A 15952-nucleotide genomic window follows, 5' to 3' on the forward strand; every position below is an offset into this window, starting at 1 on the left:
TTAATAATTAAAATTCTTACAAAAATTAACTCTATAAATGTTCATTTAACCTCACAATACTAATTTTGATAAATTTTCATCAATTTAAAGCTTTTTTTTGATAATTACCTAAATTCGACTTAGATTCGCCCCAGTTGTGTCGAATTTAGGTAATTCAAATCCGCCAGGGTATTAAGATTATAGGAGCATATTTTAATGGTAAAGAAACTTCTCAAGAAATAAAATGCTGTAATTATCACCTAGGATTTGGAATTTTATATGGAGAAAATGCAGTTGCACTAGAATATAGAAGAGACAGACAGTTTTATTACCCTTTTATTTTTAAAGAAGTATCGTTTAAAATTTTTGAGAATTTTATTCCATGTGTTGATCAGCGACTTGAATATTTATTTTCTATGCGTTATAACGTGATTTTTGCTTGATTGATTATTTTTATGTTATTTTTACTCTAATTTTACTAAAAACTATTAATTTTAAATTTTATTATCTCACGTTACTTAATTTTTAATTTATTATTTTTTTAAAAGACGCCAAGTTATTTTTATGGAAAAATAACTAAACCATTGTATATTTATTTGAATATAATATAATATCCGCCTGCTGGCTCAGCACGTCATTGTAGGCACGTCCACGTAAGGTTTTTAAACTCCCTTCTGAATTGACGTTAACTGAGTTTAAATAAATGTTTAATTGGTCTCTAGACCAATTGTCAAAAATTGTTGGCTCGTCAATTATATGGTCCGCCATTTTAACAAAAGAATTTTTGTTTATACTATGGGATTTATTATGGAGTCGGAAAAATTCGGTGAAAGAGCAGTCTCAGTCAACAACAAAAAAAATAATATTTTGTGCAATCAATCCTCGACTACACAGTAACCGTATTGTATTAAACAAAATATAAAAAAAATATTGTTCTGTCATTTATAGTCAAAACAAAAAAAATGGATATAATTTTACTGTCCGCAGAAGGAATAAGAACAGGAATACATAGATTAAATTTTTAATTCATTTTAGAAAATATTTTTCATAATTTTTATTTTAAATATATTATTTATTATTTATTAAGCTATAATAAAAAAAATATATATTGTAGCAATCGAGAACCGATTGCACAATTCAATCAATTCATTTCACTAGAAGGCGGCGATGACTTAGCCAAATCCTTCGTAATTTATTTAAATAAAATTAATTATTTTAATAATTGATTAATTTTATTTTTACCCGTAATATTTTTAAGAATTTGATTCTCGATCAGTGTATATTTATCCTTGTTGTGAGAATTTGTACTATCAGTCACAGAATTGTGACCTTGATTATTATTTTCTATGTTTACTTTGATTCTTCAGTATAAGCTGAAATCTCAAAATTTTTTTCTAAGATATTTGAGTTTATAAAACTCAAATATATTTATTTTACAAATTCTCACAAAATTATGGAACAGTTATAATTGAAATAATTTTTCACAATTTATAATATTTGTTGTTTGTTTAAAATTAAGTGAAGTAATGTGTCTCTATCGGGCCCTATAGTTGGGTGCCATTTATAACGTGATTTTTGCTTGATTGATTATTTTTATGTTATTTTTACTCTAATTTTACCAAAAACTATTAATTTTAAATTTTATTATCTCACGTTACTTTATTTTTAATTTATTATTTTTTTAAAAGACGCCAAGTTATTTTTATGGAAAAATAACTAAACCATTCTATATTTATTTGAATATAATATAATATCCGCCTGCTGGCTCAGCACGTCATTGTAGGATACCAATAACCCGCGGAGAGTGGGGGGAAAGGATAAAGACACAAGTAAACACTTCACTTAATTTGTTTCATAATAAATTTTAATTTAATGGAATAATTTTCCTAATAAGGTATTCGGCAGAAGGCCGAATAATATTTAACATGTGATTTTATTACGCGAGAAATTTTACTACGATTGGAAATTTTATTATACAAAATAAATTGTTTTATAATATGCCGATCTGGCTGACAAATTAGTTATTACACTCGGGACTCACCGTCTATACGACGCCGACCCCTCAATGAGCCTCGTCCTGACATGACTTGTTTTAATTTTTCCACACAATTATATTTTTTTTTTATTATCAAAACGGGCTTGTTGCCTCTTACACTTCCAGAATGAGAATGACTAAAAATGGCTGACCTGTCACGCTAGTCGGCGTCTCTTTGTGCGCTTTCTTTTTAGAGGTGAGTCCCGGTGAAAGTAATTAATTACAACTTTTTCTTTATCGATAATCAATTTATCACGAGTTGATATTTTTCATGAATCCGGAGGGTAAAGTAGAACGCTACCGTGCCACGGCGCATCGTAGCGCTCTCTATCCAAAATGGCCGCTCCCAATGTTGTGACAGCTGAGTATACAAATGAATATTCGTCTTCCTGGTGCTCTTGAATATTCGGGAATCTCTTCCAAATATATACACCAGGAAGCACTTCCCTTGTGGTACGTCAAACATTATTAATGATATGGAAAAACTGACTCATTTTGTTGAATCGGAGAATTACTCCGATTAATGTCCATTTTTCATGAAATAGAAAAATAATAAAATGATAATGTGGACAACAATTTACTGTTTCCGTTGAATCGATCTGGCGAGTCAGCAGGTATTTATTTAATTTTATTTAACTATTGCTTAATCTAATATTTTTACAATTCTCTTGTTATTTTATTACTTTTGACAATATACTGATTTTTATTTGTTTTTTAGAAATGATGGTGATTCCCACCCTGGAATATATTTTTTTACTATTTATCTATAAAAAAATTAAGGAATATTGTGACGAGCATAAAATGCCGCGTCACAGCGTTTAAAAGAAGTGTACAAGTTAATTGTAAAATATTTTGTTGAAATTTTATTTTCTAGACATGTTTTAAATGCAAAAGAAATTGAAGTTTTTATTAAAAAAATTATAAAACGTTAATGATAAGACTTGAAAGAAAAAATGACTTTTCATCCAGTTTAGAATTTAAGACTTTATTTGTTGATATAATTACTTTTAATCTGAAACATTTGTCAACAACTATTTGCGAAGTTATTCGTAGAGTTGGTAGCATTGGACATAGTGTAATATAAACAACTTGTGTAGAGGCAGGCTGCAAAGAAGTAAGTGAGCTTGAGTATTATCAAAGCCTAAATAATTTTTTACCTTGTTTTTTAAGTACTTTTTCTACTAAATAAATATTTGAATATTTAACTTTTGAGAGTTCCTGCTCATAAAAGCTACCACTAATTGGATTTTCTTGGTAATCTTTAAGAAGGTAAGTTATGGGTTCTGTATTTTTTATATGACTAACAGTAAAAATTTCTGTAGTCCAATTCGGAGTAAAACCTTTTTCAAAAACATGCTTAAATTTACTTATACACACTTTATCTCCTACATTAAATTTGAATTTTTTCTTTAGTACAGGAAAATTTTTCTTTTTGTAAATATTAATTAATAATTGTTTTCCATTTTTTGCAGTTACATTTTTTGGTTTCATTTTTATAGTTTGATGTTTAGTATTATTGTAAGAAGATATTAAATTAGATAATATATATATCCACTTGTAATTACCGTGCAAACTAAATTGCATCCACATTTTATTTTTTAAAGTACGATTAAACCGTTCACAAATTGATGCTTTTAAATTGCTATAAGTAGAGTACATATGAATATTATAATTTTTCATAAGATTTACAAAATGTAAATTATATAATTCTTTTCCCTTATCTACTTGTAAATTTTTCGGTACGCGTTTTTTACTTAAAAATTATGAAAAAATTCAATTTTAAAATGCAAAATGTACTCGGGTACCCCATAAAGGTTAAATAATTAATAAAAAGAAATTTAAAAATTTTTAATTAGAACGTTTCATGTCTGCCAAATAATGTTCTGGAACATTATTTGAACATCCTTGTTCTTAAAATGTTCCAGAACATTATTTGGCGGACATAAAACGTTCTAAAAACGTCCTCAAAACATTTTTAAAACGAACATGGTTTTTTGCCCACTAGGTAACTTATCAAAATTTCACCAAAGTCCAAGTCAATGCGTCGTATCCAGTATCCATTCACCATACCGTGGACTTTAGCCCGTACTCCATTGAAATTTAAAAAAACTGGAGAATATAAATCTTTCTCCCCATCAAAAATGTCTCTTGCTCTTAACCCTTAATGTATATCCACCTTTCCGATTCCGATAATAACCGTTTTTACTCTTAATATTTTTCACTATAATATAAGCACTCTCAATAATTTCAATGAGTTTTGGAATATCTATAGAATCCATCTTTTCTGTCTTTTTTTAATTAAAAATGAATTTTTTCTTTAACAAACACGCACAACCTATCAAGCTATTTGTTTATTGAAGACTAATAATTATTAACAAATGTATGCTTGCTTTTATACCACATTTTGAGGTTATATAAATTAATAAATAAAATTATTAAAAAATAATTCCAGGAAATACATTAAATAAACAATCTTCTTTTCTCACGATCTTAAAATGTAATCATACGATGACCAATATTCTAATTAAAACATATTGGTCCAAAACAATATTTTCACTAATTTAAGATAAAGGCCATGCGTTTTCTTTCTGAGATCAAAAAAATCAAAACAAATTTTTAATGTGTTTAGTTAAGACTAACATAGCATACTTGCTCATTAGAGCTAAGAACTTTAGATGTAAGCGATAGTAAGAACTCCGCATTCACTTTTCGGGCCGCTGTTCTCTAAATATATTAAATCAGCATCATTAGCAAATAATTAATTAATTAATTAAGTCTGAAATGCAATTAACAGATATCGATTGCAGGAAGTTATAAACTTGTCATCATATTTTTTATAACAAAACTAATAGCAATATTGTCAAAATAATTTTTAATAAGTTAAAACACAAACAGGAAATACCAATCATTTTTTTTCTATTACGCAATATTGCGCAATGGGCAAAAAACCATGTACGTTCTAAAAACGTTTAAAGAACGTTTTTAGAACGTTTCATGTCCACCAAATAATGTTCTGGAACATTATTTGAACATCCATGTTCTTTAAATGTTCCAGAACATTATTTGGTGGACATGAAATGTTCTAAGAACGTCCTTTAAACGTTTTCAGAACGAACATGGTTTTTTGCCCACAGGGTTACTACATCGGTAGCCTTTAAAGAATCGCCTTCTAAAAACAATGAGAATAGTTGATGAGGAAAACGAAAAGATAATCCTTATCTTTTTTTGAAGAAGCGAGATCCATACTTTCGAGCAAACGAATCAAGCGCACACTTGACGGAGTTAATTCTGGTTCAATTGGATTTACATTACCTACTTCTACAAAATTGCACACCTGAATTTCTATCGCAGAAAATTTGGGCTTATTGCAAATACTTTCATCATACCGTTAATATATGAAACAATACAATCTTGTATAACTACCCCTTCTTCAGTCTCTATATTCTTTTTAAAAACCCTTCATTTACGCTATTGTTAATAGCCGAAAGTGTTATTGTTTTTCTAGATTTCTGGAGTCCCCATTATGAAAATGAAACCTTAGATAGGGAGAATTCTCGTGCAAAAATTTTATGCTCAAAATTCCACAGGTTGAGATACCAAAATCTTCGGATCTTCGGTAAAAATTATTATTATATAAATAATTTATAAACAAAAAATGCACTGGGATTTAGCCATCTGAGCACGTGCAAATAGACATTGAAGTATTAGACAAATCCCCAGGTGCGAATTTAGGTCGGCAGCCATAGTTGGTACGTCGGGCCTTGGTCGGTCCATCTATGGCTGCCGAAACCTCGGCAGCCAAAGTTGGCCCGACTTTGGTTCCTACTTTCACCCAAAGTTGGACCGACTGTGATTGCCAAAGTTCAAAAAACCTAATTCTAAAAGGTCGGGCCGACTCTGGCCAAAGACGGGCCGATGGTCGGCAGAACTATGGCAGCCAAAGTTCAAAAACCCTAATTCTAAAAGGTCGGGCCGACTCTGGCCAAAGACGGGCCGATGGTCGGCAGAACTATGGCAGCCAAAGTTCAAAAACCCTAACCCAAGAAGCACGTAATATAACCTCAATATCAAGGTAATATTACATGTAAGATTCGTAATATAACGTTGTAATATTACAGTAATCTTACAGTGATCTTAAAATGTCCGCCTCAAGGTAATATTACCGATAATGTTACTGTAATATTACGCGCTAATATTAAGGTAATATTACAGTAATATTGCAGTAATATTATACCGTAATATTAAGGTAATATTACAAGAGAATATTACAGTAATATTATGGGAACATTTATTTACGAAAAAAATCTACCCATCCAGGGAATCGAACCCCGAACTCAAAGCACACGAGTCCAGAGTTTTACCAACAAGCCAAATTGACTTATATAATATATTTACGTTTTTTATGCTTTATGAATAACTCAAATCAGTCTGTAATATTACTGTAATATTACCGTTAATATTACAGTAATATTCCCGGTAATATTACCTTGAGGCGGACATTTTAAGATCACTGTAAGATTACTGTAATATTACAGCGTTATATTACGAATCTCACGTGTAATATTACCTTGATATTAAGGATATATTACGTGCTTCTTGGGAATTCTAAAAGGTCGGGCCGACTCTGGCTAAAGACGGGCCGATAGTCGGCAGAACTATGGCAGCCAAAATTCAAAAACCCTAATTCTAAAAGGTCGGGCCAACTCTGACCAAAGTCGGGCCAATGGTTGTCGGCAGTCGGTATATATCAAGATTATTGTGGATGGACTTTGTCATGAATAATTTTGTTTTTATTCAGTTTAATATTCTATAATTTTATGTAAGTCGGCCAATTAGTGGCCCACAGTTGGGCCGACCATTATCAAGTAGATTTCAATATTACCATAATCAAAAAAAAAAATTTAAGTTTTAATCGATTTAGCTGTAATTGATTTACTGTAAAGTTAGAAAGGTTATCTCATTCATTTATCGTTATAAATTACAAATTTAATTTTTTTTTAATTGCACCTTATAAAATTATTTTTGTTCTTAAGTTCCCATGCGAGCGTAGCGTAGTGGTTAGCGTATTAAGGGGTCTACCCACTTTAGACGCGCTAAAATGAAGGCTGTTTTCCAGAATTTTTCTGAGTGGTTTATATTATAAATATTGACATATAAGTTGTTAGACTAAAGAAATACACTCCCGAAATACATGAAAAAATTTTTGTTATTTGTTTTTGTAAATTTTATATGCTTGCAAATGGTAGTTGAAAAAAAAATCCCCCAAAAAAGATGGGTCCACGCTGTTGATGAAATCTCTGACATGAATTGATATGAAATCCCTTGATATGCGCAATAGCTATTAACACACCGAATCTAAAACTTTTTGATTTTTTGGTTTCGGACAATCCATGTCAGAGATTTCATCAACAGCGTGGACCCATCTTTTTTGGGGGATTTTTTTTTCAACTACCATTTGCAAGCATATAAAATTTACAAAAACATATAACAAAAATTTTTTCATGTATTTCGGGAGTGTATTTCTTTAGTCTAACAACTTATATGTCAATATTTATAATATAAACCACTCAGAAAAATTCTGGAAAACAGCCTTCATTTTAGCGCGTCTAAAGTGGGTAGACCCCTTAATCTTCGGTGCGTTAGGTTGCGAGTTCGATCCCAGTAAGCGTTAGTTATTTTAAATATGTATGTATAAGATTGCATTTAATGTTAAGATGTAAACAACACATAAATTATGAATTTAAGATAATACCCTATGTATATTAATTGTAGAAATAAATAATCATTTTTTAAACTTTTCTCCGAAGGTCGGCCAAACATTGGCGCCCATAGATGGCCCAACTTTGGTACCGATAGTCGGTCCAACTTTGTCAGCCATTGGTTGGCGGCCGTTATCAATTCGCTAGTTCGGCCGACCTTTGGTTGCCAAAGTTGGTACGACCATTCACAAGGTTGGCCCAACCATGGCCCGACCGACAATTCGCACCTGGGTCAATATAAGAAAAGTGACTGCGGTCCAAATCATTACAATTGACGTTAAAAATGGTTTAAAAAATAATTTGTTTAAACAAATTATTATAAACAAATTAACAAAATTAATGGATTTTTCAAAAGTAAAGACACCATTCGATTATACGGGAAGAAGTACTAAAGAAATATGTTTGACTTTTTTTTAATTTTCATTTTATTTGTTTATAACAATTTGTTTAAATAAATTATTTCATAAGAAGAAAGAAATTTGAAAAGTGGTGTAGATGTGGTTATTTCTATATATTGACTATATATAAGTCCATTTGGAGCGCATTTAGAAGAATAGAAAATGTGAAAAATAAATGCGGCATTACTATGGTTTACAATTGACTGCGTCAAGTTGTTAAGAGTATATTCAGTATAATTTATGTACGCAAATTTAATTGATGCGCTGCGTCGCATCCTTTTTTATCATTTGTAAAACGTGTAGATCGTCGTTTTATTGTTTAATGGAAACATTTTCTCCTCAAATTTTTCTAGACTTTCTTGTTTCCAAACTGAGAAAAAGGATACTTATTTAATTATCGTGAAAATAAAGGTATTATACTTACACAGGAAATGGCGCTGTCAGATAAAATCCATAACTATCGGACGAAGCGTGGTGACGAACATGTACAACTAATCCTGATGACCCTGATCGTAGCCTACCTAGAAGCCAAGTTAAGGTTTCGTCGCTTGCTCCACTCGGAAACATGATAACGACGTCGCACTCCTAAATAAAAATTATAACTAAATAATAAATAATGTCATTTTCTATTTTAAATATTCAATCTTCACATACACACATGATATTTCTTAATTTTTTTAAAAAATATTTCATCTAAAGGTTCAAAATATCTCAAGAAATATTTTACATAAAGTTAAAAAAAATTTTCTTAAAAAATTTTTTTCTTTAAAAAAGAAATTTTGAGTTTTGTGTCATTATTTGCTTACAAGCGGACACTTTGACCTAATAGCCCAGTAAAAAAATAATTGGGAGTAAGTGAAAAGAATTGGTGGTATCTTAAGCTGAATTCGGTTTGGCGAAAAAATCGAATTGGAACGTTACGGTAAATTATTTTTTTTACCGTGAATTCTTTTCTCTTGAACATTTGAATTGACGTTTGTTTATTCGAGTTTACATTATAAATAAATAGAATAAATGTTTCGAAGTGTAAAAAAGCCGATCTGGAATAACCTAGTAAACGAAAAAGGATTAACGTGAATTGAATTGAATTTACGAAGAGCTTTGGTGAATCCCGTTTAGCCACAAATACGAATTGGAGCTATGTTGCAATTCTCCTGAATTCGACAAACCTCTATTGAACTGACGAACCCTCAATTCGTTCGATTTCAGTGAAGTAGTTTTCTAAGTTTTAATTCTTTCTAATTCGTCTGTACGAATTCAATAAATGTGTTAGTCAATTCGTTTGAATTCGTGAGTGTAATACTGTGATGATCATTTTTTTATTTTAATATAATTATTAGATTTAAAATAATAATAATAACTAGTAATTAAAAAATAATAAAAATAAAACAAGGAGGGGGTCTTTTATGTTTATTTCATAAACCTTTTGCTTCCACATTGTGTGAAGCAAAAAATTTGCTTTCTGGTGGAGGAAGCTATGAATTTCTCCAATTCAATGGATTGATTTAAAAAATTTCGAGTTTAAAACTGTTTTAAATTAATTAAATTGTTTGAATAATTAAGAGAATTTTAATTAATTTTGGGTGTAACATATACTTTATATACAATACAAATCGATTCGTTTCAATGCATGGAATACAATTATTTTATTCATTAACTTGAATTTTAAAAAAACACAAAATTTTTTAGCTAAAATATGAATTTTTGATTTTTTAATTTTTATTAATTCTCAAATTTTAAATCAACTCTATACTTTATATATACCAACTAATTCGTTTCAATGCAGGGAATAAAATTATTTCATATATAAACATGAATTTAAATAAACACAACATTTTTTAGCTAAAATGTGAATTTTTGATTTTTTAACTTTCATTAATTTTTTAAATTTCAATCAAATCTATACTTTATATATGAGAGATTCTTTTTCAATCGCCCCAGCTCAAAAAGTCAATGTTCTGGGATTGGCTTCATACTTTGGTAAATTGTTGTCCTATATGATAGTAATAAATCCCTAAAATATAAACTCATTAAAAAAATATTTGTAGAAAGTAGAGGGGGTTGAAGTTTTGACGTTAAGGGTAACATTGTCATTTTCAAATCCGTTTAACTATGACAAAAGTTAATGAATTTTAATTTATCTATAATGAATTTTATTGCATTTTTCGCGTACTTTTCAAAAATGTATACGAAATTTAAAAAAAAAAATTTTAACCCCTTTTTTTCAAAATCAACCCTTATTTTTCGATTTTCACCCCTTCGGGTATGTTTTTTTTTTTTTTTTATTTTCATTGGAAAGCTGAGGTTTTTTCCGATGAGCTATGTAAATATGAAAATGGGACAACAATAATTTTGTGAGAAACAGAATATTAAAGTAGGCGGTGCCGATAAGGGGTGTACCTGGAGATCATCTTTGAGGATTTAGATAGGCACCGCCTAATTTAATATTATGTTTCTCACAAAATTATTGTTGTCCCATTTTTATATTTACATAGCTCATGGGAAAAAACCTCAGCTTTTCAATGAAAATAAAAAAAAAACAAAAAAAATTCCCGAAGGGGTGAAAATCGAAAAATAAGGGTTGATTTTGAAAAAAAAGGGGTCAAAATTTTTTTTTTTTAAATTTTGTATACATTTTTGAAAAGTACGTGAAAAATGCAATAAAATTCATTATAGATAAATTAAAATCCATTAACTTTTGTCATAGTTTAACGGATTTGAATATGACAATGTTACCCTTAACGTCAAAACTTCAACCCCCTCTACTTTCTACAAATATTTTTTTAATGAGTTTATATTTTAGGGATTTATTACTATCATATAGGACAACAATTTACCAAAGTATGAAGCCAATCCCAGAACATTGACTTTTTGGGCTGGGGCGATTGAAAAAGAATCTCTCATATATATCAATTGATTCATCTTGACATAAGGAAGACGATTATATTATATACTAGCAACTTTGTCGTCCGCAAGCGGCCGACTACGTTGCTCGTGTGCATTAACCATATCTCTATTCACTTCTTTTTTTCAAAAAATTTAATATTAGAAATTTAAAAAAAATTTCTTCATATTAAATCTATAACCCAAGGAGCACGGAATATTGCTTGAATGTCAAGGTGATATCAAGCGGGAATATTTTGTGACATTCAGGCGATATCATAATGTCCGCTTCAAGGGGACATTCCACGGTGATATTCTTGTGAAATTCGCGTGATATTTGTATGGTACTGAGGGAATATTCCCGTGAAATTCACGCAATAGTGAGAAAATATTCCTGGGATATTAAGGAAATATCCCTGTGATATTGAGAGAATATTCCTGTAATTTAGAAAATTCTAAAATGTTGTTTGTTTTGAATATTTAATTAAACAAATAAATAAATGAAAAAAACGAAATTTTGTGTTGGAATTTTATAAATTATCTTATCAATATCACTGGAATATTCCCTCAATATCAGAGGAATAATTCACTCAATATCACAAAAATTTCACGGGAATATTCCCTCAATATCATGAAAATCACACGTGAATATCACCGAGGAATGTCCCCGTGAAGACATTATGATATCGCCTGAATGTCACAGGAATATTCCCACTTGATATCAACGTTACATTCAACCAATATTCCGTGCTACTTGGGTGCTTAACTTTACTTTTCCCATATGACAGCAACTACTAATTAATCTATGTGACGGTCTATCACACAGAAAATGTAACGCATAACAAAACTTACATTCTACATTCATCAAACCTAAATAATTCTGTGGAACCTTACTTTCATTGAAAACTTTAAAAGACATTATTGCAACTCCTACACTTTTTTATTTCGATTATCGTTTTCACATGTCAAATTCTTTTCTTGACGCACTTTCTTTTCATCTTCCGTTTCCGTAGAAAATTTGTTCTTACATGACAAATTATTTTCTTGACGCACTTTCTTTTCATTTTGAGTTTCCATTGATATTTTTCTTTTCCTACATGCCAAATTTTTATCCTTGTGTATTTTCTTTTCATCTTTATTTTCTATAGATAATTTCTTTCTTTGCATGTCAAATTTTTTTGCGCTCTTTCTTTTGTATTTCTGTTTCATTACGATTACGTTTTCTCAATCTACCATTCTCTTGTCTAATTATTTTCTGTTCATATGTAACTTCGCGCGTTGCCTTCTCTTTTCTTTAATTGCTAGAATTATCTTTTTATCAATTTTTTCACTCAGAAAATTCTTCATTTCTGAATATTCAAGTGGTGAAATTTTGTTCATCTTATTATTAGTTGTACCAATTATTTTCTCTTCACTAGTGTCATTTAGAGAATGTTTAATTTCTAAATATTGTGTTAATAGAACTCTGTTAATATTATTGCTGGGAAAAGTATTACAACAGAACAAGGGTTTAAAATATTATTTTTTAGTTCCTGAGCTCGATTTATGAAAAGACGGTTCCAATCATTCTTTATTATCGAATTCCTATTGTGAGACGTTCTTATTGACGGAAAATGATTTAAGCGATTATTTTCAAACATTGACTTTAAATGATTTCTCATTCTGTTATTATCAGTTTCATAATTTACGCTGCTTGACATTACGTTAAAAAATATAGATGTTGCAAATGCTATTGCATATACTCCACACTCAACACTCCCAAAAGGTTATTGATCAACAACTACAAAAACTACTGTTGGCTTAAAAGGGAACAATCTAATTAAATATTTCATTTGATGCACATTTAAACACCCCTCATTAAGGCTATAAAAAGTATAAAGCCTTACTCAATCGTAATAGACACAAATCCAATGACCATAATTGTTATTACCGCTAAAAAGTATTTGAATATGTTTTTCACCTTCTCTAATTGGGACAATAAAATCAAGCATTTGTACATACAAAGTACTTTGCATATTGAAAAAAGAATTGGAATCTTTTCTTAATAAATCTTTAAATTTGTACATATGCATGTCATTTAACAATTTATTTCTATTTTTAACAATTTTTAAATCTTCATCACTTAAAATAACATACTCTTTTATGATGGCCATAGTATACTTCGTTTAATTTTATTTTTGATTCATGAAAATCTAAATATCTTTAATCCTTTCGCTCACTCTCTCCAATATAACAAATTTTGACTTTTATTAAATATAACCAATTTTGCCTTTTATCCAATACAACTACCAATATCCAATAGAATGAGAGAACTATGAATGAGTAACTACTGATCAGCCAATAAGTACAAAAGGACACTCTTATAAGATTAATCAGTAGTTCATTACAGATACCATATATACATATATACACTTGTATTAAAACCCCGGATTAATTACCACAAAAAAACAACCCTTGGACAATAGAACCTTTGTTAAATAATCAATGAGAATTAACTCTGAGGACCCAGGTAATAATTTGTTTTCTCTCATTTATTACATGGAAAAATACCCTTAGACAATAGAACCTTTGTTGATAAGGATTAACTCTGAGAACCTAGGTAATAATTTTTAAATTTTTTTATTACAATTTTCAGGGACTCTAATACAGGTATGCACATATATATAGATATATATTTATTTTTATTTTCAAAACAAAAAGGAAGAAGATTAAGATTTTAGACGAAGATGTTCTTATGCCATTTTCAATCGTCTAGATAGAGAAACGCAATGTTAAACGAAGAAGTACTTATGTTATATTCCTTGGTGTAAGAAAGAAAGGTATGCGTTACCTATTCAGTTTTAGAATTTCTTTATAGTTTTTTCACGTGATAAAGGGAGAAAGAAATTATTACCTGGGTCCTCAGAGTTATTAATTAATCCTCTTTAAAAGATTGCAGGTCAAGCGAACCCTCATTTGCAAAATAAAGATATATCTTTCTCTCTCCATAACTTGTTCTTTTCTCTGTCACCGAAAACCCAGCAGGGGTCCGGACGGAATGAATGAATGAATGAATGAATACCAAGATTATTATAGTTAATTATCTTAAATTTTTCGATTTAAAAATTTTTTGAATTAAAAAAAAATTTTTTGGAAAAAAGACGATAAAATATTTTTGGGGGTATTTTTAAAAATCCTCTCGTCATTTTTGAGAGATTAATGTGTTAAATGAGCCTACCAAACCATTGATCAGGATCTCATATAACATGTTTCTATATAGAGGAAAATTTGTTTTCACTATTTTTAAAAATTTTATAAACGAAAGGACTACAAAGCTTCCTCCACGAGGAAGCAAAAAGAATTTTTTTTAAATAATTGATTTTTTAAATTATTAAAATTTTTAATATTGGCTTATTATTGGGTTCCATTATTGAAATTATCCCTGGCTCCCATTATTGGGCCATTAATACGCCAATGGTATTTTTCTCATTGGGAATTCATTTATATTAATTTTAATTAGTTTTTTTTACTGGGAAGAAATATATAATTTTTCAAAAAGAAATAAAAGCGAAGAGTGACAGATTCACCGCGCAGGGATGCCAACTTTGATGTCATACTAAAATATTATATCTATAATAATATTTGACTGAATAATTATTATCTTTTTCTGCTTTATGTAAAAAAAACTTTGAAAGTTTAATGTATTTCAAATAAAAGCGTGTAATATTAACCAGTAATATCATCATGAGGTGGATATTTTAATATTACTGTAATATTACACGCTACTTGGGTGGTAGTATCTTTATTATAGTAAAATAATAAATTACAAAATTTTAACATTTGCCTAGATTAATTTCATTTAGAATCTAAGAAACTTTTACTTATACTTCTTTATTATTTTGAAGTAAATTAAAAATCTCTTTGACACATCAAATAATTTTGAAATTAATTAGCATTTGTACAAACCTGAGTTGGAACCTTTTGAATCCATAGACGGCGGGGGGTCATCAAGTGACCTGTACATGGTACTTTTTTTCTTAATAAACGAGATGCTGTAACAGAAAATTTAAACCATATAATAATAAGTTATAAAACACTTCTCACATAGCACGACTTCTTGCTATTAGGTTACTGTAAGGATATCTGTAGGGTTTGTAAGGTTACCGTGTAAGCCTAATACAGTAAACTTGAGGTCATCTTAAAACTTCCGCAATTACAGTAAGCTTACACAGTAAAGCTAACTTAAGCTTACACAGTAAGGTAGTGGTAAGTTTACATGGTAAGGTTGTGGCAAGCTTACACGGTAAGGTAAGCTTCCCTTAAGGTTACTGTAAACATAGACTAATATGAAAATATATTAAAAATAATTATATTATAATATATATTATATTATAAATTTTTTTTTATAAAAAATTATATATTTGGTAAAGTACTTCATGAACTCTAATAGGGTTTGTTAAATAAAATTTACTGCGCAGCCGTATGTGCCATAGAAAACTACTGCGCTTAAATATTAATAAAATTTATTTATTAATTACAACCTTACCGTGTAAGCTTACCACAAGCTTACTGTGTAAACTTACCTTAGCTATACTGTGTAAGCTTACTGTAATGGCGGAAGTTTTAAGATGACCTCAAGTTTACTGTAGGCTTAGGGCTAACGCACAATAATTTTGCGAAAGTCGTTTGCAAACGAAATGCATGCGTTAGAAGAAGATAAAGTGTCCTTTTCTAACTCATGAACAACGTTAGTGAATTGTTTTCGCGAAGCTGTTCTGCTCAGGCCTTTACATGGTAACCTTACAAACCCTACAGATATCCTTATAGTAACCTCACAGCAAGAAGTCGTGCTATGTGGGTTCATTAATTTAAAAAATTTCAGCTACACGGAAAAAATCTGAAAGCACTAAGTATTTTTT

General features: G+C 29.7%; 1 protein-coding gene and 1 long non-coding RNA gene across 7 annotated transcripts in view; one reads left to right on the top strand and one right to left on the bottom strand.

The window, feature by feature from the left end:
- The window catches only part of LOC127288896 (anoctamin-8), a 207592-nt gene that overhangs the window by 160755 nt on the left and 30885 nt on the right, over positions 1–15952 (bottom strand). For 4 of the 6 annotated variants that reach the window (XM_051316597.1, XM_051316598.1, XM_051316596.1 and 1 more), the window contains exons 2-3: positions 15000–15085; positions 8596–8756 (exon numbers count right to left, since the gene is read on the bottom strand). In XM_051316597.1, coding sequence (XP_051172554.1) covers positions 8596–8756; positions 15000–15085 — 247 coding nt within the window. Of the gene's footprint in view, positions 1–2020; positions 2163–8595; positions 8757–14999; positions 15086–15952 lie in introns of those variants that run through there. The other 2 variants (XM_051316600.1, XM_051316601.1) reach the window with 2 other exon arrangements.
- Positions 2367–3219, top strand: LOC127288904 (uncharacterized). The gene is made up of 2 exons (XR_007844105.1): positions 2367–2628; positions 2733–3219. It is a non-coding gene; the product is annotated as an uncharacterized LOC127288904 (long non-coding RNA).

Source organism: Leptopilina boulardi, unplaced genomic scaffold (assembly GCF_019393585.1).
Source record: "Leptopilina boulardi isolate dan_hultmark-lab unplaced genomic scaffold, ZJU_Lbou_2.1 LbouV2_397, whole genome shotgun sequence".
Lineage (NCBI taxonomy): Eukaryota > Metazoa > Arthropoda > Insecta > Hymenoptera > Figitidae > Leptopilina > Leptopilina boulardi.